This window comes from Nannobrachium achirus, assembly GCF_963921795.1.
Source record: "Nannobrachium achirus genome assembly, chromosome: 9".
Lineage (NCBI taxonomy): Eukaryota > Metazoa > Chordata > Actinopteri > Myctophiformes > Myctophidae > Nannobrachium > Nannobrachium achirus.
In genome coordinates, this window is record NC_137818.1 from 26,488,722 (window position 1) to 26,511,785 (window position 23,064).

At 42.0% G+C, this 23,064-nt stretch overlaps 2 protein-coding genes across 2 annotated transcripts in view; both read right to left on the reverse strand.

Annotated features, from left to right (window-relative positions):
• Positions 1–1,034: 1,034 nt before the first annotated feature.
• tmem51a (transmembrane protein 51a) lies at positions 1,035–6,218 on the reverse strand. The gene is made up of 3 exons (XM_080733362.1): positions 6,051–6,218; positions 2,802–3,210; positions 1,035–2,367 (listed from the first exon to the last, which is right to left on the reverse strand). Exons 2-3 carry the CDS (start codon positions 3,185–3,187, stop codon positions 1,962–1,964), a joined length of 792 nt encoding a protein of 263 aa, XP_080589488.1. The 5' UTR covers positions 3,188–3,210; positions 6,051–6,218; the 3' UTR covers positions 1,035–1,961.
• Positions 6,219–10,887: 4,669 nt separating this feature from the next.
• The window catches only part of kazna (kazrin, periplakin interacting protein a), a gene marked incomplete at both ends in the record, with an annotated part of 259,876 nt that continues 247,699 nt past the window's right edge, over positions 10,888–23,064 (reverse strand). The window contains 5 exons of the mRNA XM_080734204.1: positions 10,888–11,046; positions 11,710–11,851; positions 12,385–12,551; positions 14,346–14,447; positions 15,059–15,290. Of these exons, the coding sequence (XP_080590330.1) occupies positions 10,888–11,046; positions 11,710–11,851; positions 12,385–12,551; positions 14,346–14,447; positions 15,059–15,290 (802 nt within the window). The remainder of the gene's footprint in view (positions 11,047–11,709; positions 11,852–12,384; positions 12,552–14,345; positions 14,448–15,058; positions 15,291–23,064) is intronic.

The following is a 23,064-nucleotide window of genomic DNA, read 5'->3' on the forward strand; positions in this document are numbered from 1 at the left end:
CCAGAAGGCACTGACTTTCCTCTGCGTTCACCTGCCAGTTCCCACATACCGTAGGTCTGGGAAGGAGCTTAGAATGACTGACAACGGAGGCAGGCACCCAGATGAAGGAAAACTAAGCCAGTTCCTGGGAATCCCCTAAAGGCAGTCTCCCTTCTCTATGTGTCCATTCTCTGCATACCCAAAGTGCATAGTACTGTGAGTCAGGCTGTGTGGTTGAGAGAACGGTGACGAGTGAGTGAGTAATGGTTGCCCTTATCCAAGCCCAGCTGCTCAGTCAAAGGGTCTTTCTGTTGCTCATCTCACACCAGTACAAAAGCAACACAAGAGAGAAGAGCACAGACTACACTGCCTTCTTCACATCCAAACTCCCTCTCACCATGACTGCAAGGCAAAGGCTGTACACTGTTAGCAACATCCTTCAGGCTCCCTCAACCTTCCTATGTTGACCCAATACAAAACACAGAACAAACACTGTCACGGCAACGTGTGACTCAGTCATAAGGTCTTGCTGAGACGCCTATGGTGAGAAGAGCACTGTAATGACTCTTGATCGTAAGAAAGTATTCTTTTTGGAGCTGTGTGGAACACAAGCTCCCATACGTGGCCGTGTGTGTGGGTCTGTCTGTCTGTCTGTAGCCTGCAGTAACCTTTTCTGACCACACATGTTAAGGGAGGGGCGCTGTTGCACACACACACACACACACACACACACACACACACACACACACACACACACACACACACACACACACACACACACACACACACACACACACACACACACACACACACACACACACACACACACACACACACACACACACACACACCTCCACTTCGAAGGTTCGATTTTTTAATTATTTGGTAACATAATGTATCACTACCGTTTGTTATGACAACTAATGCTGCGTTCAAGTCTGAGCTTTTTGTTTTTGGTTTGAATGACAAATTGCTTTCAAGTAATCAAAACTAAACATGAAGGCCTGTAGGACGCTTTCCTTCTAACAAAAAATACAAACGTTGCATAATTACAGATCCTATGGTGTGTTAAAAAGAGTTAAGTTAAAAAACAATTTAAAAATGCCACTATAACCACGAAGGAGACGATTTCCACCAGGTTTCTGTTGCAATGTTGAACTGTGATCAGGTGGTCAAGGAAATCAGAGCACTGAAAGGATTTCAGACCTAGAATGTGAGGGTTATATGAAACTATGTTGAACAAGCAGCATAAGGTGAAAAACCACAAGGGGTAATTTAATTATTGTCTTTGTGACTTGACCACCCAAGTCTTCAACACAAGCAGGAAACCCTATTTCTCTCTCACACACATACAGTACATAATATTTAACATCAGTCTTGCCTCTCAGAAACGAACTGGTACCCTGTATACAAGGAAGGGTATTTCATTTCTGTGTCTTAATATCCTGTTCTCTAACCAACATAACCAACACATGTGACCCATGTTGGGGGCTTTCCAGATGCCTGGCGGACCACAGTCGGTATAAGTGAATCACTCCCAAGTCTTCCAAGGTAGAAACACTGCACATGCCATGGTGTTGGTGTAGTCCCTTCATGGAACTATTGACCCACACATGCTGTATGCATTTACAGTACATCCACACACAAGCAGAAATTCTCACTATATAACCCCTTTGCAAATGATGTTGACTGCACACAAAGGCTGGCAGACAGATGATACTCAAGCTGGACCCTAAGATATTGCATATACCCTTAGATACTTTGACATACTGTAAGAGATGACTGGATTTGGTTCTTGCTTTTATCCAATTTGTTTTCTTTTGCAACAAGTTCTGTATATACAAAGGTATATGGACTTTATGCATCACAGTAAGTGAGTATCCACTATCCAGTAGTCCAGCAATGCTGGTGGTATCCAAGATATCCAGTGAGATCCAAAAGGTAAATAAAAGTCTTACAAAACATGTTTGCTATACAACACTTCAGAGAGGCACCACCTTGTCCTCATACTGTGGTGGTGGAGTCAATGGCTCTATACTGATCACCGATATTGGCTGAGAATTATCCTCATTCTTAACGTGCATCTTCTCGGATTTAATCCTACGGATCTTGAGGGGCAGGAGTTTGCGGTTGGCTTTCGCAGATCTGTGATTGGACGCAGACGCAGCAGTGAGCGAACCAGCTGACGTAGCAGCGGGTTGCGACCCGGCAGGGGCCTGACCTTCTGGCCCTTCAGTCTCGTACTGCACCCCGTCTACTCTGACCAGCTCGTCATAGGAGGGCAGCTTGACAGAGTTGTGGGGGTTGCTCTGTCGAACAGGATACTGTACGCTGCCCACTGCTTCCTCGTAGCTGGGCACAGCGTAGCGCTGAGCCCGTTCCTCAGGACTGATCATAGAAACAGATATAGTAGACACACATTAATGTCAGCAGACACACATTAATGTCAGCAGTATCAAGAGGTCATGGATTCATCATGCATTCGTTACAAATCAAAGCAATAATAATGCTAAGTCAAATGCATATCATCACTGCCGGGCGGAAACCTAGTATGTCCAAAACCTTTTGCTACTTTTACATGTCACTCTTGCACAATGAATTACAGCATTCATTATGGAAAAAACGTGACAAATTGAACTATGGAGATACAAGGTTCTACCCGACAGCGATATGTGAAAATGTTGATGCTTCCATCAAGGGATGAAAACTAACTAATGCAAAAGAAGCTTTGGATGCCACACATCAACCAGAACTGATACCACATAACGTGTGGTATCACCACATGTCGTTAGACCACATGTCGTTAGACAGTTAAAACTCACCTTTCTACTTCCTCCTGCTCCTCAGCCGCCACTCCGGGTCTTCCCTGTCTCTGTAGCCACTCCTGCTCCCGCTGTTTGTTCCTCATACCCAAACACATGGACAGCAGCAGCATGACCACCCCCGAGCCCACCAACACAAAGGCCACATAGGAGGTTTTATTGCGGTTGACAGGCTTGCTGCCTTCGCTCCCAGGTGCGTCGGCCACACTCCACACGATCATAATGATGCCAAGGGCCACTACCCCCACCCCCAGCGCACATAGTGCATACTGGGAACCTGAGTTTCCACTGTCACTGTTGTTGTTGTTGTTGCTGTTGTTGGTGTTGTTGTTGCGGGAGCCCTCGTTTCTGGTGACGTTCGGAGGCAGGTCAACGCTGGAGCGCATTTTGGTCTAGTCCCAGTCAAAGACTGTGGAGAGAGAGAAAGGCATTTAGAATGGTATAGCATAGGCTTAAACAAAAATAAGATAATACTGCGTGCCAACTGCTTACCAGATGTGTAGATGTTTCTTTCAAGTTTAGGAATGTTCCTTTTAATTTGAATCGTCTGACTTGTTGAAAGAGTTGAAGAAATAACACAACAGTGTATGCCAGGATGTAAACTGATATACCGTCTACCCCAGCACTCCCTGTACATCCTGCCTCTAAAGCTACCCGTCTCCCCCAAAGGCTTGTTTATTTAGGAGTCCAAGGCCAAGTTAGCAATGTAACTACTTTGAATCCCCTATGTGAAGGGCGTGTTTTTAATAGTCAAATAAAAATGACAGCACTTAGCCCTAGACTTGGATTACAGCCCTTGCCTGTTACTCAATGTCTCTCTAGACGTTATGAGTGAAGATAAAACAAATTGCGTCTGACTAAGGCGTGGCTTCACGTGGACCTCAGACTCGGTGGTCTATGTCGACACCAGTCGTCTGTGGCGTATCGATGACATATGACATGACTCAATACTTGGGCAAGTGTCAGCCTGTTGGGCTATGTGCATAATGTGTACTGCATTATTGCGTACTGCATAGGTTTCTAGAAGGTGGAAAACCTGTTTCCTATTCTGGTTCAGTGTCCCCCATAGCTTTTAACAATTATTGTGGAATGTCCTACCAAAACCCTTTAAAGGTCTCATAATGGCTGAATGGCTGAAATACTTAAAATACAGAAGTTTAACTCCTTGAACACCTTGTCAGTAGCATCCTCTGCCCCCCCGCCACTCCACCCTTCCTTTCACTGTAAATATACCTTATGATGCTACTGAGTTTTCTACCAATATGTATAACTGGTTAAAGGGGAACTAGGCAAGTCTGTGTATACAAACACCCCCCCCCCCCCCCCCCTTTCCCTCTGACAGGCATCAAACAGGTCTTTGACACTAACGAACACTTCACACTTTTATGGCCCAATCAATTACCTCAGTGCACAACCCTGTTGAAGTTCAAAGGGAGCAATTAAGAGCTCTGGCCAGCTCCACCTAACAAAAACGTTCCTCCAAGGGATGAATGTCAACATAAACAGTGGAACAGAACCAAAATACAGCCAGGGGGATGTGTCTTACTCTTTCTGCAAGGAAACACCCCAGCACAAAAATATAGTGACTGATAAGTGAAATTACTGCTAAAAAGATATAGGCCTATATTAAAAATTGTCATAAAGTTACCTAGTTTCCCTTTAATAAAGTATTCAATCAATCAAAATGTGATGATTGGCTCTGCAGCAGATGTTGTTTCCTCTCATAGATAAATGTCTTTGTAGTGACAGAGGTTAGCCGATGACATCATCCATACCAATTTACATTTGGAGAAGCAGAGCCTCAATGACTTCCATTATTTAACAAAAGCCTATTTGACAGTGTGGACATGAAATTTAGTGCTGTTCGGTCCATCAGTGTGTGATTAGCTCTGGACAGACACGGAAAACACAGACCCTCTTAGAGACCAAAGCCAAGCAGTAAACATCCATTCTGTGAATTACACCACAGATGTAAAGCAATGGTTGTATGTAAGTGGGTGTTTTGGTGTATTATTATTATGCACTGGCTGACCGTACCATTAGGATTGTGGGCAGTGTAGTATTTCTCCATGACATTGTGAATGTTTTTCTTCAAACTATATTGACAGCATTTACCTAACTATGTGTAGCTAGCTAGTAGCCACCATATTCATCTTTGTGTATTTCAAATATAATAGTGAATAGTAGTCTATGTGTATAAATCAAATCATCACCAACTGCAGAATTTAGGCTTAGCAAGCAGTGTTGAAGCAGTATGTGTGCAAAACAGGATGGGGACATTTTCAAAGCAATGTGTCACAAAATAAACATCACACAAGCAGGACTGTAGAAACGAACTCACATAACAGTGGAAGTCCATAGCATTAATGTATTTACAGAGGTGTAGCCTACACCTGTCACCTCTGATGTGACAAATAGCCAGGCCTACATCTGATTCTGAAAGGCCTACTCGTGGAATATGCTTTTGAAAAGCACACAGATGGGAACCAAGTTCACTATTAATTCACATTTTTTCAGATCTGGTGAAAGTCGCATCTCATCACATTAGACAAACCTCGCTGAAGAATGTGTGGTGTGGTATGATCTATGATCCCTTACTGGTCTAACTCCACCCCCTATGTGACAACTGGACCTATAAACTGACTTAAGAGTCCGTTAGGCGCTGCGCTGCGGCTGTGCGGCAACCGTTAAAACAAGAAAATAAGTATCCAAAGTTACCTTGCAAGTTGCAACATGTTATGGGGATGTTTTGTAAGATTGCATACACAATGTATAAAAGCAGAACTGTACGTGTTGCCCAGCACGTTTTAACATGCGAAAATGACCAGCTTGCTACTAGCTAGTAGATCCTAAACTTCCTTTGAATTCCAAGACAGCTGTGCATACCATAACCGTGTGCTTTTCTCCGTGTTGAGGATGGGGTTGTGGAAATACCCCATATTATAGTATCTGGGGGCAGTTCCACAGGACTGCACAGGGCCTATTCTAAAAAGAAACAAAAACAGCATAAAGCCAGTCTGTAACTAAGGCCATTCCCCCTGGTTTAGGACTAGAATTAACTGTTTCCACGTGTGTTCCCGCGAGGAATTAAGTTCCTGAAATCACAGCAAGACCCTAAAAGTTATTAAACTGCACAGCTTAGAAAGAACGACTGTTTTACCTGCTCTGGTCCATAGCGTAACGACGCTACTTTCACACAGTGCTACTTTGTTAACGGTACATTCGCGATGCGCGGGGCAGTTTACTCACCGTGGCATTATGTCCAAAATATCCCAGAAGTCCCCGAGATATCTTTGGAAATGAAAATACAACACGTCTCTTGAAAATAGCGACGCTTTCGCTTCTTTTAAGACAACAAAAACGTGAAAAACTCTCAAAACCCTCTCACACTTTATTGGTAGAATCAGGAACTTTCGACTTCCACGGATGACCCATGAGAGGAGGGAGGGGGCAGACCAGGGCAGACATACACCCACCCTGTTTAACCCTTTAGTGTTGCTAGCTGGAAGAAAATGTGCCCATTCATGATGATGTCTGTCTGTGGTGTTAGCTGTTACAAGATATTCATACTATGTCATCGATGATGATTGATGATGGTGAGCTGCCCATCCAGCATCCATCCATTACAGAAGAACCACAATGGAAACAATTTACCCCTGAGGCTTTTTGTGTTATCCTTTTAGCATCATTGTAAAATCATACCACTGTAGGCCTACTATTTGCAAACTGTCAATTAAGTATTCAATCAATGAATCAATTAAAAAAAGCACTAAGTAACTTCTTGTGAGTGCTGTCTGACACTATAAAGAAATATCCTTAACAGACGCAGACAGACTCTTTTACTTTCCTTTGTAAATAAACTTCCCCTGAACAGTAGCCCCTTTCAGCTACCTGGACAGGACAAATGTACCAGGAGTCCTGGTACAGGACCCACATTACATACCCACAGACAGAGCTCATCAGTCATCACCCTACTTGCGCACTCTGATGGCCCATATTTGGCTGTGAGGCACAACTGGCACACAAAGTTGGCACCTCGACGAAGTGCAGTCTAGTTATTCTTGTTGTTGTTGTTGTTGTTGTTGTATGCATCTATCCACCATGAAGGAGGATGCACAACGTAGAAATTGGGGAAGTAAAAAATGGGTGTTGCAGATAGGCCTATGTGCATATAATGGTCAATGCCTGTGAGGCAGGAAAAAATAACTGAACCAGTAGCCTACTGAAAAGGGGCCACAGACAGACATCTCGTTTATTTGTAGCATAAGCCAACACAATGCTTTAGCATGCAGCCAATGACATTTACAGCTGGGGAGATTAAAAAGCTTGGACTGATTCATGATCATCTATAGCCAAGCAAAAAAAGCAAAAACTGGATGTTGACCCCCGTTGACCTGAAGGTCTATTGTGTGTAGAGTACTGGGAGGTTCTCTTCCCATAATCGTTACAGCACAATTCCCCCGGTGGGATTAATAAAGTTGTTTTGAACACCCTTTTCAGGTGCTCCCTTTACACACACACAGTGTGTGTGCGTGTGTGTGTGTGTGTGTGTGTGTGTGTGTGTGTGTGTGTGTGTGTGTGTGTGTGTGTGTGTGTGAGGTCATAGCCTACACAATGACTTAAACCATAATGCTTTTATTTGACAATTTGTCATCCCAGTTGTTTACTTTCCCACAGATTATTGGTTAGTGATCTAATAATAACAAGGAATATACTGTAGCTGAGTCTTTCTAGCCAGGCAGTATCTATGTCGAAACTGTCTGTGGATAGTTCTGGCCCCCCTGCTGTCCCCCTTGACAACACAACAAGAGAGGAGAAAGCACCGTTAATCGGGGGACCATGTATACGAATACACAATCATGGCAAAGGGAATCACTACTTCACTGTGTGGCTGCTCCACACCACAATGATTTCACATTATGTCATTGAGTCATTGTGTCAATCATCGCACAGATCTGAACTGGGACACAAGTTTACACCTCCACAACAATAATGTAAAACGTCCTGCTCTTGTAAATGGTGTCGTCATCATCTACGTGCGTTACACACATCCCGATTCAGTAGCTGATAGATGTGTCTGTGCTGTGTCTGGACAGCTACAGGAGACAGCTTTATTGTAAAATACATTGGAGGCAGACAGAAATGGGTGGTAGATTTGAACCAATAATGTTTTTAGTCTGTATTAAAATAAAATGTTATTGCTGCAATCAGAAACGGTGAAGTGAAATTTAGATTACCCTAATTTCACATTGCCTTACAAAACTTAATGCACCCTGATGAAGGCCAATGCAGACCACGATAAGTTTCTGTGTTTACCCTGAATAAATATAGCTACAAGCTGAAGTGCCTTGGAATGGTTACTTATTCTGAAATTATTGATTAAAAAGATACATTGTTAGTGCTTGTGCATGACTATGACATCATACAGTATAGCCTACAGTTTGGGGGCATTTAAGTAATGGTCCTTCTTAGCATATTGTATGTGTATCCAAAGAATAACACTGCTAGATCACCAACGTAGTAATTGCAATCTTTAGGAATCCAAGGGTCGGATCCAAATAATAATACTGTGAGCACAATAAATAGAAGACGAAAGCTGAGAGGATAAATATTTTCTTTAAAAAAAAAAACATTGTGAACACTGAACAAAGATATGGCAGAGGGAGCATGAGGTATGAATGGCATTATGGCAAACACCACTTACGTCTTGAGGAAACTGAACATTTTCAGTAAATGACAGGGAGTGACACTGTTACAACACAAAACTCACATACCATTAGTCACTGTTATCTTTAGCATGCAGTTAGGGCTATGACACATTTATTAGTCCACTGAACCAACCCCGTCCAGGTAATGACCAGTTTAGTTATGTGGGACTTTTGCCCACACACCTACACCACGTCACCACCGTACCTTAGTTTATCAGTAATATATTTCATAACTAACCTAGCCCAACCCTACCCTCCCCTGCCCCTTCTTTGTATATACTGTTTATTTAGACTTACTGTTTTCTTTTTTGTTTTTCTTTACATATCTACTGCATAGTACTGTGTTCTATTTGTCTGTCATTCAATGTTATATGAGATACTTCAATGGTTTCCAGTGGAAATAAGCTTAGTCTTTTCATGGATCTCCTTTTAGTAGACCTTGTACCAGTGAACTGTACCGTCATGAAACTGTACCTTTTCCTATGCAAACTTCTAATAAAGTCTTCAATCAATCAATCAATCAATCAATCCCTGACCTTGAATCCTAAAGTCCCTCAATGAGTTCTGCAATTTTAGAAAGTGGGACTGGCCAACAACACATTTGGCCATTATGGTACTCGATTGGATAAATCTATTCAAGGTAGTAATTCAAGGTAATTCTGAAGTCCTGGATTGGACCTGTTGACATGGGACCTATAATATGTCAGTGTATTTTACAATACAATTAGAATGTCCTTGAAAAACATCTGGAAAGCCATATCCTGTAGCTGTCCACTCCAGACACAGTTATATGCTCTCTGGGATGTGTGTCATGCACACAGATGATGAAGACACCATTAACGAGAGCAGGATGTTTTACATTATTGTTGTGGAGGTGTACACTTGGGCCAGAGCCTGAGAGCAGTGATTGATGCTAGCAGAGCTGATAACATGTGAAATCATTGTGGTGTGGAGCAGCCACACAGTGTAGTAGTGAAGTGATTCCCCTTACTAACTGTGCTTGTGTTGTCAAGGGGTACAGCAGGGGGCCAGAACTATCCCACTCTCAAAGTTTGACATAGATACTGACTGGCTGCAAAGACTCAGCTATATCCCTTGTTATTATTAGATCACTAACCAATAATCTGTGGGAAAGAAAACAACTAGGATGACGAAGTAGCAGACTAGGATAGGATATCTTTGTGAAACAACACAGAGTATTCATTCCCATTGGCACATAAAAGCATGGTTCTAGACGTGTATGAACTACACACACACATTATATCATAAAGACAAGTGCGACAGGGTAGCAGTTGAGATGTCATCTTTATTTCACTCTGAGGATCACAATCTATTGCATATTTGCTTTCCCGCTCTCATCTTTTGTTTGTCTTTGAGCTTCTATGGGAGACGCACAACTGTGCTGTGATCTTTGATGGCATCATTTATGGATATTCAGACAATCATTTTCATATTTATGATATATCAAATGTTAGAAGAGGGTGCAAATTTTGTTTAGACACAACAGTGTTAAATGTGCAAGCTGAAAAATGACTATCAAACGTACACTAAATTATTAAAATTTTAGTTCAAGTTTTTTTGTTTCCAACGTCCTCGACAAGGATCACAAGGCATCACATACAGCAGTTATTGAAAAAGTACTACATGAAACAAGACAGATATAAAATATTTTTTTGTTTATATTCTTTTGTCCCGTTAGTCGAAGCTGAATCATCAAAGTACCCTGTACATACAAGCAGTCGCCAGTCTGTGCTAGTCTTTTACGTTTCCTCAGAGAAACAGACTGATATTAAGAACCACTGAGTCACTTGCTGGTTTACAAAGACCCATCATAAGACAAAGAAAATAAAAAAATACATTTAACTCGACCATTCATCTTCATCTCTTGAGTCTATCTGTAAAAATGGGTGTCCTTCAAATACAGTAGGTCAAATAAAAGGTAGACCTTTATTAATCTTGGGGGGATTCATTTTTAGCTTCACCAAGCTGATGGCTGCTCAGATGGTCATAATGAGCACTTGGGAGGGAGCTGTTATAGGGACTAAAGTGTCTTATTCAGGGACACTTTGACACATATACTGGGCGAGCTGGTGGGGGCGATCCAGTTACCTTCTCATGACCAGACAGCCTCTCTACCACTAAGCTACTGCTGCCCCGCATACCCTTTGCTCCCTGGTGAATTGTACTTTTTTCCTAGACCAAAAATATTACAAAATAAAAGAAATAATCCTAACCGTTTTCCCATAAAAAGTGCATTCTGTCTGGCTTAGAAAAATAAACATCCTGTGTCCATGGGCATGGAAGTCAAATGTCCATGATGTACAGTAGGTTTCCCTGCCATGAAGCTGACGTCAGAAGTTTGTCCCATTCTGATAGCTTCACACATTAGTGACCTCGATACTGGTGTAGCCCCGGATTGGACTTCCTTCCGTGCTGGGCGGAGCCTCCTCTCGAACCTCCCGGGTTAGGGAACTGTAGCTACCATGGCAACTCAAGTCCCGCCCACTTCGGCCTTTGGGGCTGAACCCTACAGGAGGCTAATATGTGAAAGAGAAGTTACACTCACTTTTGACTCAAATACACTCGAACACTCAGACTTACAAGTCTGATCTCGCACTTGTTACTTTTCTCTGGATAAGAATCTGCTAAATGCTTAAATTGTAAATAGTAAAAAAGGACCCTTTTCTGTCTCCTTAGGCCTATTACAATACAGACTGCAAGAATTATGAGTATTGTCAAGTAACATTTTTCAGTAAAGCATTAGGACATAAAAGAATAAATGGGGGGGCTCAGGGGTTATTAGAGCACGAAGGGTTCCCGAAGGGCTCCCTGTTCGAATCCGGGCTCCCCCTGAGTTAATGTCGAAGAGTCCTTGAGCAAGACTCTGAACCCCTAGTTGCTCCCGGTGAGCAGGTTGGTGCCTTGCATGGTTTCCTCCGCCACCGGTGTATGAATGTGTGTGAATGGGTCAATGTGATGCACAATCTATGTAAAGCGCCTTGGATAAAAGTGCTATATAAATTTACCAATAAAGAAAAACGTTTTATATAATTCTTTTGACCTCCTGAATGTCCCAAGTATACTGTTTTGTACTGTAGATACACTACCCACCAGTGAAATCACCGGTGAATAATACCAGAACAAAGTCTAAAAACATTCTTTGGCTCTTTCAGGTTATCAGTGCTATCATTCTTGCCCACCTTGACAGCCCTCCTTCTCAGAGAGGCTTCATCATCAGTGTGGCGGCCAGCAGAGCTGGGGGGTCTTCCCAAAGAGCTCTGGCGTAGCAGTGTCGGTGGTGTGCCCAGACCTAGCCTTTCATAGTCCTGCTTGGCATTAGCCCTGTGGATGGGAGGATGGGCAATAGGGTTTCAGTATGGTATTTAGAACAAAACAAACACAGAGTTAACGTCACATATAGAAAGTTGAAGAATAAAGTCAATAAATGTTTTGAAAGATTGTTGCTGTTTTATGTGCGAGGTGAAGTGTCTTGGGGTCCAATTGTTTAACCCAGCAGGGTTCTCCATGAATATTTACACATGCAAATGTTTATCCTGTACATATCCTGTGCTATATACAGTTATTGTTAGCATTTACCTCTGCAGAATGTAAATGAAGTTAAGTTTAAGTTACCAGTGAAGTCAGCTGTGGAGTCAAGGACATGGACATTGTATAGTTTTATCACTTTCCCATGACAGGATCACATGATCCAGTCCCACTAAAACGCATAATATATGTAAAAATAGACCCTTATGGCTCAGTTTCTCCCTCGGTTTTCCCTCAAGAACCACTCTCATTTATCCGTGTCTCTCTGTGACTCTCTCTCTTTCTACCTCTCTATCTGTCTCTCTCTTTATCCCACTTTAACTTCTCACCTGGCAGGGCCAATCAAGCTTTTCATCTCCTCGATGAGGTGGCGGCGAATCATGTGCTTGTTGTTGGGTATTCCCAGCGCTACTGCCATGGCGTCTGTGTTAAAAGAGGGGTCCAGAACCATGACAGCCCCATGAACACCACTGTTCTGGAGACTGTCGGCAAACTCCTGGACAGGTGGAGGGACAAGACATAATTAGTCTCATATAGGTTTAGAGATTATTCTCATTCGTGCTATATAACAGAAACAGTTTGCTGCCAGGAAGATTATTCTTCTGTTGTGGATCAACAGTGCATTGGTTCTCAAAGTGGGGGGTTGTGAGCTTGCTGGTTAGCAAAGCTTTCCCCTTTTGGGTGTTTAACCACATTAAACTAGTAAGACGCCTCAGGGCGACATGTAACCTCACCCTAGGTCCCCTAGGCTAGTTGTGCCATTGGCCATCTGGCCATGTATATCTGACCAGTTACCCATATATGGAGACCGCTGCATGATAGTCAACAATGTGATGTCAGAACATGCCCAATTGCCCATACAGTATATGGGTATTACCAAATATGGGCATTCCCAGATATGCGCTTAAAGGAAAATTCCAGAATAAAACATATTAATCCTTAATCAGCCTTTTATCACGTCTGTACATACCTGGTATGATGGATTTTTATCATAGTCCTTCCAGTTTTTACTTCTCCTGGACTCCTCAGATCTCTCTCCCACAGCCAAAACGGCGGTCAATTGAGGTCCTCCAAAAGCGCTAATTTTCACCGCTGCAAAGTTACTTTTTTCTTCATAAATCTGCTATTTATAGTTCCAAGAGAGCCAGTAATCCACTGTTTTATCGCGGGTTGAGGGAAATGGCCGTTGTTGACATGATCCCAATAGTACTCACAGAAGAAGAATGAAGTCTCGTGTCTCGCGTGATTACCGCGTTTCCTTTAGCTTTTTCTTTAGCGCAAAAGAAAGCTTTCTCCTGGAGTTATTACAGCCAGTATGTACACAACAAGGCATCGTGGTATATATATAAAAAATAAGAAAGCAGAAGAATATAATCTAGTTAGTCTATTGATCGCTAGAATCTAGTAATATGACTGAGAAGGATTCATAACAAAGCATTTTAACGGACTTCCTGTAGTCATAAGGTAATTCTATTACCTTTATTTATTTTATTTTTTCCTCAATACATTTCTTCGATTTTATTTATTATTTATTTATGGAATTACTTATAAAATAACTTTGACGTGTATTATTATTTGTAAACAATGTAGGCTACAATATAATCACAAAATAATCGTATTTTCCTCAAGACATTCTGCAATGCCTCACCAAATAAACGTGAGGCATTGCAAAAAGTACCTCATGAAAGACACGTTTCTGTGGTCATGAGGTAATTTTTACCTAAAGTTTATTTGGTGAGGCATTGCAGAATGTCTTAATAATACACGTTATGAAGAAAAAAGTAACTTTGCAGCGGTGAAAATTAGCGCTTTTGGAGGACCTCAATTGACCGCCGTTTTGGCTGTGGGAGAGAGATCTGAGGAGTCCAGGAGAAGTAAAAACTGGAAGGACTATGATAAAAATCCATCATACCAGGTATGTACAGACGTGATAAAAGGCTGATTAAGGATTAATATGTTTTATTCTGGAATTTTCCTTTAATATTGATGACATTGGGACAGTGATCTCCATATATGGGCATAAAACGGACGAGGACGTAATTAATTTGCAAGTGTGACTCGTGATGACATCAGCGATCTCCATATATGGGCATAAAAGGGACATCAAACCAGAGCGTGATGTCAAGTAAAAACGATTTACTTATAGGTGTACATCCTGAATAGCACAAACATAATATACTGGAGTGACATCACATATCTTCTGGACTGCTAGGTCGTCACACCTGTATCAGAATGCTTGACCAGTGCTCAGAGCGTAATGATGAGATGATGTTGTTGCTGTTCTTCTCACCTTGAGGTCAATGTCCCTGATCCATCTGATGACCCGGTGAGAGGTCCACACCAGTGGGTCAACATGCTGGTGTTCACACTGTGTTCTGCGAGCCTGCAGAGCCTATAGGAAAACATTGAAACACACACCGATGTTACAAAGGCATGTGTACCCACGAGTCCTATACAGTACAGTACAGTACAGCACATACACACTAACCCACCCCCACACAGCCAAAAGCAGCATTTTTCCAGGTTCCAACAGTGGCTGCAGTAACTAAGTACAAGTACTGTACTTGGAGTTTTTTATGTATTTTTATTTTTTGCAAGCTCATGATTCCAAGGGATTCACTTAAGTAGATCGAGAGAGGCTTATTGTCGGTATCACCCGATAACATGTGAGTCTGTCACTGTTACAATGCGCTAGAGTCCTGGGAGATGGATTGCTGAGGTGGAGCGCCAGAGTTACCATCAGCTCCCAGTGCTTAATGCACAGCTTGCCTCACCCACCATACACTGAGTTAGCAATGCCCGGGATCACACCCATGAAATCCAAAGGCAAGAGCTCTACCGACTGAGCTAAACGGACCCAAAATGTTTTCCAGATGGAGGTCTGCAGCCAAATACATATTAACAAGAAAACGTTTGAAAATCACTGTCCAAGTGTCCTAATAATGCATATAAAACTGGAGGGGTTCTTGGAAAGAAAAAGAAAAAAGATTGGCTGAAGTGTACCTCCTTGTCGAAGTTGAGTGAGTGCAGCAGCTCGATGCCAAGCAGCAAGCTGGCCTGGTGGAACTTCTTGCTGACGTTGAGGTGACGCTCCAGATCACGACGTGTAAGGGAGTTCAGCATGCGTCCGTCCACCAGGTGCGTGTGGAAGGCCTGCGAGTACTGAGGCAGGCCCACGTCGCTGAGCCAGGCCTTGGCCACCCAGTGGTGGTCCATGTCCGCTGCCTTGGACAGACTGCAGGGAGACCAGACTGAATGATTAACGTTTTGGTGTTATTCATCGCACAGTATTATGCTCAGTGTTCATTAAACTCTGTGTACTCATGTAACCAAATGGATTCTATTTGGTTACATGTGAACATTGTCAGAGAATTTTACTGTGTGCATTTTATATATTGTCGCTGTCGGGCAGAAACCTCTTAAAATGTTTTGTTTTTTTGTAAATGAATACTTGATCATGCTGCATTGTGACACAAAAGTAGCAGATCTATAAGCTCAAAACGTGTCGAAGCAACACGTTTCTCCACCCGACAGCAATGATATTAAAAAGAACTTGAAAATGCAAGTGTAACTCTACAATAAGTTTCAATGCATAAATGATCCTCATCATAGCCCATTATAAAGGAACAGCTATTGTTGTGGAACAGTCTACTCACTCACTATAAACTGTTCAAACAAGGATGCAATTTTAGCACACCTTGTCCTTTTCTGGTCCTTAAACAAACAACAGAAATGTGTATAATGATAAATGTGTGACGCCTGATTATTTAGATATTTTTAATGATTATATAGATCATAATAATATAACACTCCACTTCTAAGTTCTCCTTCAATAATGTATTTAATTTGACCCCAATGTACTTGCTATTACCACCTATGGCCAGGAGAGGGCACTCTCAGACCATCATGTTAATCTACTTTTAGCATCGGTACACAGTACACACACAGGCTTTTATTTTTGTTCGGCTCAAAAATAAAATCTACTCTGTCAGTGGTTCTCAATCTTTTCAGGCCGTGACCCCCCCCCCCCATTATAAACCTATTTGAATGGTTACTGGGCCCCCACCCCACCATGATAAGCATTTGGAATTGGAAGTGTAGAAGTTGAGGCATGCCATTTTTGTTAGGCTCTGTTCCAGACAAACAGACAGACGAAAATCTGCTTTCAAATTGTTCTACTTGTTCAAGTTTCTTGTATTCTTTTTTGAACAATTTAGTCAACACTAAAACAAAATAAATAACTCTTATAAACGAGTAGTTCTTATATGAAAATAATATTGAAGACATAATTCTTTTTTTTACAATCAAGGAAGCCCCGCCGTGAGGCAGGGCATCAAAAAATTAGTTGATACTCATAATGTTCCTCTCCACGGAAATCTTTAGTAAAAGGCGAAAGATTTATACGATCTGAAGAGAAACAAGAGTGTACTAACTAATGTTTAAACTGGAACCCGACTAATTCATTGACATAGCACCTTTGGTTAGGTGCTACAAAAAAAAAAAAAACATTTAACATGTATAGCCTACTATTTAGTGTAGTGTAAATACAATAACAAATCGAATTCGGCGTTTACTTTAAATACTACAACGACATGTAAAATAATACGTTTAAATTTAATTGGTCTCACAAGCGCTTTGCATGATGGGAAATAGCAAGCAGTCGTCTTCATTTATTGGCTGAACATAATCACGTGTCATTGGGAGGGTACTGCCCTTGTGGGGAGCAGCCGAGCAGGTCTGGGAGCTAATACAGTATCTGGCTTAAAGTCCTGTTCGCAATTTGGTGTTAGGGGAGTTTCTCACCTGAACTGAGTCAGTGGGTCCCTAGACATGAAAAATCACCGAGGTGCTCGTCCGCCATAGTGCCAGGAATGGCGCAATGGCCAAATCAAATATGGCTGCCATCGGCTATGATGAAAATCCAACTTTTCTGTTTCTGGGTGTATATGCACATGTAATACCTCTACTTGGACTAATTGTGGTGTGGGGAATTCACTTCTGATATTGTTTTGACCATTTTGGGTGATTTGGACCTCAAAAGGTCATGGTCAAGGTCATTTTGCTATTCTGAAGACCGTGGGCCATAACTTGGCCATTGTTAGGAGTAAAAACAGGTGCAGTAGGTCTAAATCAACTAATGTTGACATGTATAATTCATTTCTGACATTGTTTTGACCATTAAGGATCATCTTGTCTTTGAAATATCTATGTCAATGCCATTTTTCAAAAACGATTTTGTTCATTACTTGCACTTTTATAGTATTTTTTGTAAGTTTGTTACTATTTTATTGTAAGTTTGTTTTGTTTATAACAAAAAACATACTAGTGAGAAATACAACAAGTAAACATCCACATTTAACTTTAAAGGGGGGTTTTAAATGGGTGTTTAAATGAGCAAATAAGACTATTTACGAATAAAAGTGACAAATAAAATCACACAACAAAAGCACACACAAAATTAAATAACAATTTCCCTCGTGCACCAGTATTGTGATTGTGTGCATCCAAGTTGGTCTGATGTGTTTTTACAGGATGGATTTGCCATTGTTCCATGGCAAAATATGATGCACCGATATCCATCAGCAAGGCAGCCATATCCTCGAGAGTCGAAGTGTTCCTTGCATCCATCCATGTTCCATTGGTTCTAGTCTTTCCTCAGGTTCCTTGGCTGTTGCAAGCAGGTGGCAAGACATGCACTAGAAAGGTGCCTTGTTGGTCTCAGCAGTTGTACTCTGCTACTAATGCTGTGTCTTGTTCTGTCAAAGTTCAATCTTTGGGATCTCTTCACCACCAGCCCCTTTTGCAGGGAGCCACTCATCATCAGAGATAACAGAGTCAACAGACGCACCCATCCCTCATCAACTTTACAAATTCTGGGTGTCTGAGGAGAACAACTGCTGTGTGTTCGGAATATGGCGTCCATTCAAGCTTGTGGCAATGCTACCCACATTGTTGGGCGACAGTGGCTCAGTAGGTAGAACGGCTGCCTTGGAATCTGAAGGTTCCAGGGTCGATTTCTGGCTCCTCCTGCCTCCTGCTTATGTGTCGAAGTGTCCTTGAGCAAGACACTGAACCCCTAACTACTCCCGATGAGCACCTTGCATGGATTCATGGTGTGAATGTGTGTGTTAATGGGCGAATGTGAAATACATTGTACAGCGCTTTGGAGAAGAGTGCTATATAATGTAAATGCAGTCCATTTACCATTATCAGCTCTGTTGTCTCTGTTAATGATGTCGCTAGTGGAGAAGAGATCCCAGACATCTTGAATAGGATTGAGGAGGCTAACACCTGGTGCATGTACAGCCTCCATTATAACTAAGCCTATCCCTAACCTTCACTAACCTAATGGTCAGAATAATGGGATGTCGGAACTATGAACGGACCCCAGAGAGTTGTTGTCTCCTTTACATTACTGCTATACTACACCCCATATTTCCAAGCACCGGGGATGAAGGAGATCTGGCAGCAGTATGGCACTGGTGAGACTCACTTCCACTGCATCAAGCAGTCTCATCTTGGAGCACCACTAGCCAAGACAGTGATCAAGGCACATATGCCTTGGAGACAGGAGATGACTGCATGGGCCAGGTGAGGTGAGGATTAAACATGTAGTTATGGCTTCTGACAGAGTACAATATCTAACAAACTTTGGAGAGGCAAAGACCTTGACAGAACAAGACACAGTATTGGTAGCAAGAAGTACAACTGCTGAGACCAACAAGGCACCTTTATAGCGCATTTCTTGCCACCTGCTTGCAACAGCCAAGGAACCTGAGGAAAGACTAGAACCAATGGAACATGGAACAGGGCATGACATAAAGGCTTGTCCTGTTGTCCGGGACAAGTGCCCATACTATGGAGTGGAGGGAGCAAGGGGGGCCATTAGCCGTCCTTTTGTTATTATTTCAATGTATGACATTTTTATCCGGACAAGTGACTTTTGTCCCCGGACAAGTGAATGGGAAATATACTTGTCCAAAGGACAACTGCCTCAAAAAGTCAATGTCAAGCTCTGATGGATGGAAGGAGCACTTTGACTTTAGTATACTCCTGCCATGTCTGAAGCAAGACACTCGACACTGATGGAGTGTGCATCATATTTTGCCATGGAACAATGACAAATCCATCCTGTAAAAACACCTCATACTAACTTGCATGCACACAATCACAATATGGTGCACTTTGAGGGAAATTGTTATTTAATTTTGTGTGTGATTTTGTTGTGTAATTTTATTTGTCACTTTTATTCGTAAATAGTCTTATTTGCTCATTTAAACACCCATTTAAAACCCCCATTTAAAGTTAAATGTGGATGTTTACTTGTTGTATTATATGTCTTTTGTTATAAACAAAACAAACTTACTATTTAATAGTAACAAACTTACAAAAAATACTATAAAAGTGCAAGTAATGAACAAAATCGTTTTTGAAAAATGGCATTGACATTGATATTTCAAAGACAAGATGATCCTTAATGGTCAAAACAATTTCAGAAATGAATTATACATGTCAACATTAGTTGATTTAGACCTACTGCACCTGTTTTTACTCCTAACAATGGCCAAGTTATGGCCCACAGTCTTCAGAATAGCAAAATGACCTTGACCATGACCTTTTGAGGTCCAAATCACCCAAAATGGTCATAACAATATCAGAAATGAATTCCCCACACCACATTTAGTCCAAATAGAGGTATTACATGTGCATATACACCCAGAAACAGAAAAGTTGGATTTTCATCATAGCCGATGGCAGCCATATTTGATTTAGCCATTGCGCCATTCGTGGCACTATGGCGGACGAGCACCTCAGTGATTATTCATGTCTAGGGACCCACTGACTCAGTTCAGGTGAGAAACTCCCCTAACACCAAATTGCGAACAGGACTTTAAGCCAGATACTGTATTAAGCTGGGAGGCGATTTTCCTCTATGGAAAGAAATATCTTCCAAGCGATCCCCAGCCAACTCTGATTAAATTGATTAAATACAGAATACCGGTACTTTTATAGCAGTTTGCCAAAAAAAAGGTGGGGGAGAAGCACAGTTAAATACAAGGTCAGCTAATAGCATTTTAATGCGAAGAAAGCAGGCTAGCTTTTTTCCATTGGAGTCCTTTCTACTCAATTCGTCGAAATAAACATCAATTTGGTTCCACTGGGGCTCGAAACCAGGACCTTCTGCGTGTAAAGCAGACGTGATAACCGCTACACTATGGAACCACATATTCATCAACATTTCAAGCTTCAATTACTCGAACATAGCTGCTCTATATGCTTTGATTGATTGATTGATTGATTTAAGACTTTATTAGAAGTTTGGATAGGAAAAGGTACAGTTTCATGACGGTACAGTTCACTGGTACAAGGTCTAATAATAATAATAATATGGCCCCACGCCTTCGGGACTGTTTATCACAGTACATTTGCACATACGTGAAATTTGTTCTCTGCATTTTACCCATCCTATAACAACTAGGAGCAGTGAGCAGCCATATACGGCGCTCGGGGAGCAATTATGGGTTAAGGTCTTGCTCAGGGACGCATTGACACATTGCTGCCTGACCGGGAATCGAACCGGGGACAACCAGGGGAACTGGTTCCCCAGGCAGGCTCCCTAACCACTCAGCTATGGTCACCCATAAAGGAGATCCATGAAAAGGATCACTACTAAAAGGAGATCCATGAAAAGACTAAGTTTATTTGTATCTCATGCTATTTTTCTTCATAACACAAATCTTCTTTTATGGAGTATGGCGGGGTCTAACTCTAGCTAGAATATATTTTAAGAGAGAAGGGGAAGTAATTAGCCTTGGATTGACTTTTATTTTAGTTTCTACAACAGTCAGTGCATCCTGCACTTTCACCAGTACAGTAGTGATGCCAGTACTTCTCTCTCTATGTACAACTTTTCTGGGCGAGGTTAATGTACAACACATAAAATAAGGTGCTTACCCAGTTGCCCCATGTTAACTAGCCATTCGGAGTCATTGTGCAGTGTTAGTCCGTATTCTTTCAATAAAGAAGTGTTTTAATCCCGTTTATGTCGGATTCTGTCGAACGTTCCCTGTATTACTCTAGAATAAAAAGGAAGGATAAAAAACGGGGGCGTGTCCCAGTGTTTTACCGGGGTATTGCACATGCAGTACAATCTGGCCTGCACCTACACTTTGGCTCTGTAGATGGCAGCGTGTAACCATTAAATGGTAGTGTTTGTTTTGTATCACTTTAATTGCCTGCTGGGGACTTGGTCTTCATTTGCTCATAATTATGTTCTTATGCCACAAAACAAGTAGGCATATTTGGTGTTCTAATAGGCACAACTATGTACACCCACAAGTTATTTGTGTCACTTTCACTGTTCCTTATTTACTACAGTATGTCAATTAGTCAATTAGTGTGTTGTGGATGAGAATTACAAACCTGCAGCTGCTTAGGTGAGTGGAGAGAGAACCAGGAGAGAACCAAATGTGTCTAGAGGATCACCAAGCATGTTTAGGGACATGGTTTAGGACCCAAGCTTGTGATTGGCTGAACCGGAGGTAGGGAGCGCTCCATTGTAGTCACTTGGACTGCGTCAGAGGTGCACCTAAACCTAACCCTAACTCTAACCCTAACCCTAACCCTAACCCTAACTCTAACTCTAACCCTAACCCTAACCCGGGGGTCAGCAAATTTGACCATCGTGCCATGCACAGTCTCACACATAAAACCCACAGGACATAAACTATAAGATGACCTGTAGGATTTTATGAACTAGGGGAACCAGCCCAATTTAAAATTGCAACATTCTTTCTTTTTAAAAACAAGATGGCGAAAGCACTTTTCTCTATACTGCATCTTAGGCCTTGACTTGGCCTAGCTAGGACAATATATTGAAGTCTTCACTCCCTAACCTAACCCGGGGGTCAGCAACACGTGGCTCTAGAGCTGCATGCGGCTCTTTAGCGCCACTCTAGTGGCTCCCTGGAGCTTTTTCAAAAATGTTTGAAAATAGATGTATTTTTATCGTCACTGTCGGGTAGAAACCTAGTATCTACAAGTTTCAAATTTGTATGTTTTTTTTTTCTCGCAAAGTAAAGCCCTGCTTCATCATACAAGACTGACGCACAAAAGTAGTGAAAACAGCAGATCTACAAGCACACTGTGCTTGTAGATCGGCTGTTTTCACTAGTTTAGTTAATTTTTTAAATGATAAATACAAAACAAAGTTTTAGACATACAAGGTTTCTACCCGATAACGACGATATACATGTATAAGGCTTTTATAATTCTTTGCGGCTCCAGACAGATTTGTTTTGGGGTTTTTTGGTCCGATATGGCTCTTTAAACATTTTGGGTTGCCGACCCCTAACCTAACCCTAACTCTAACTTGGTACTCTGCTCTGCTTGGTACTCTGCTAGACGCGAACCAAACAAACACACACCTCGCTCTACTGAGAACGGATCATGATCCTTTTTATCTAGCGCCTCTGCTGGAACACTCCACCATGGCAGCTCCAGTTACACTGCGCATGTGCAATACCCCGGTACCACGCTGGGACACGCCCCCGTTTTATATCCTTTGGGCGGTAGTGACGGGCGCATCCGGTGAAAACCGGAATTACAATATAAACTGGAAGTAAACAAGGGGGGAAATGGCGTTCGGACACAGATGGAATTAAAACACACATGGACTAATACATTTCACAAAGCCCCCGAAGGACGAGGGAACATTGGGGGCAACAGGTTAAGCACCTTATATTTTGCATTTGTACATATTCTGAGGAATACAGGATTTACTGGTGAAAGTGCAGGACACACTGGGGGGTGCTAGCCAAGACTAGCATTAATATAAAAATGTCTTGATCCGAGGCTCGGGCCATATCAACTTGGGGGTCCTTGACATGAACAGACTACACAAATAAGGCATAATATGGGCCGCACAATGTCAGTTGCATTAATCCCTTTCATGACCATATATGGATAGCTCTGTATCTGTCAGTCTTTGTCTCTATTTGAGCGGTGCT

Excerpts from the sequence above, each read along its gene's own strand:
- tmem51a (XM_080733362.1), bottom strand. The coding sequence starts at position 3,187 with ATGCGCTCCAGCGTTGACCTGCCTCCGAACGTCACCAGAAACGAGGGC. Across the intron at positions 2,368-2,801 it reads GAGCAGGAGGAAGTAGAAAG|TCCTGAGGAACGGGCTCAGC; the intron begins GTGAGTTTTAAC and ends TTCTATGATCAG.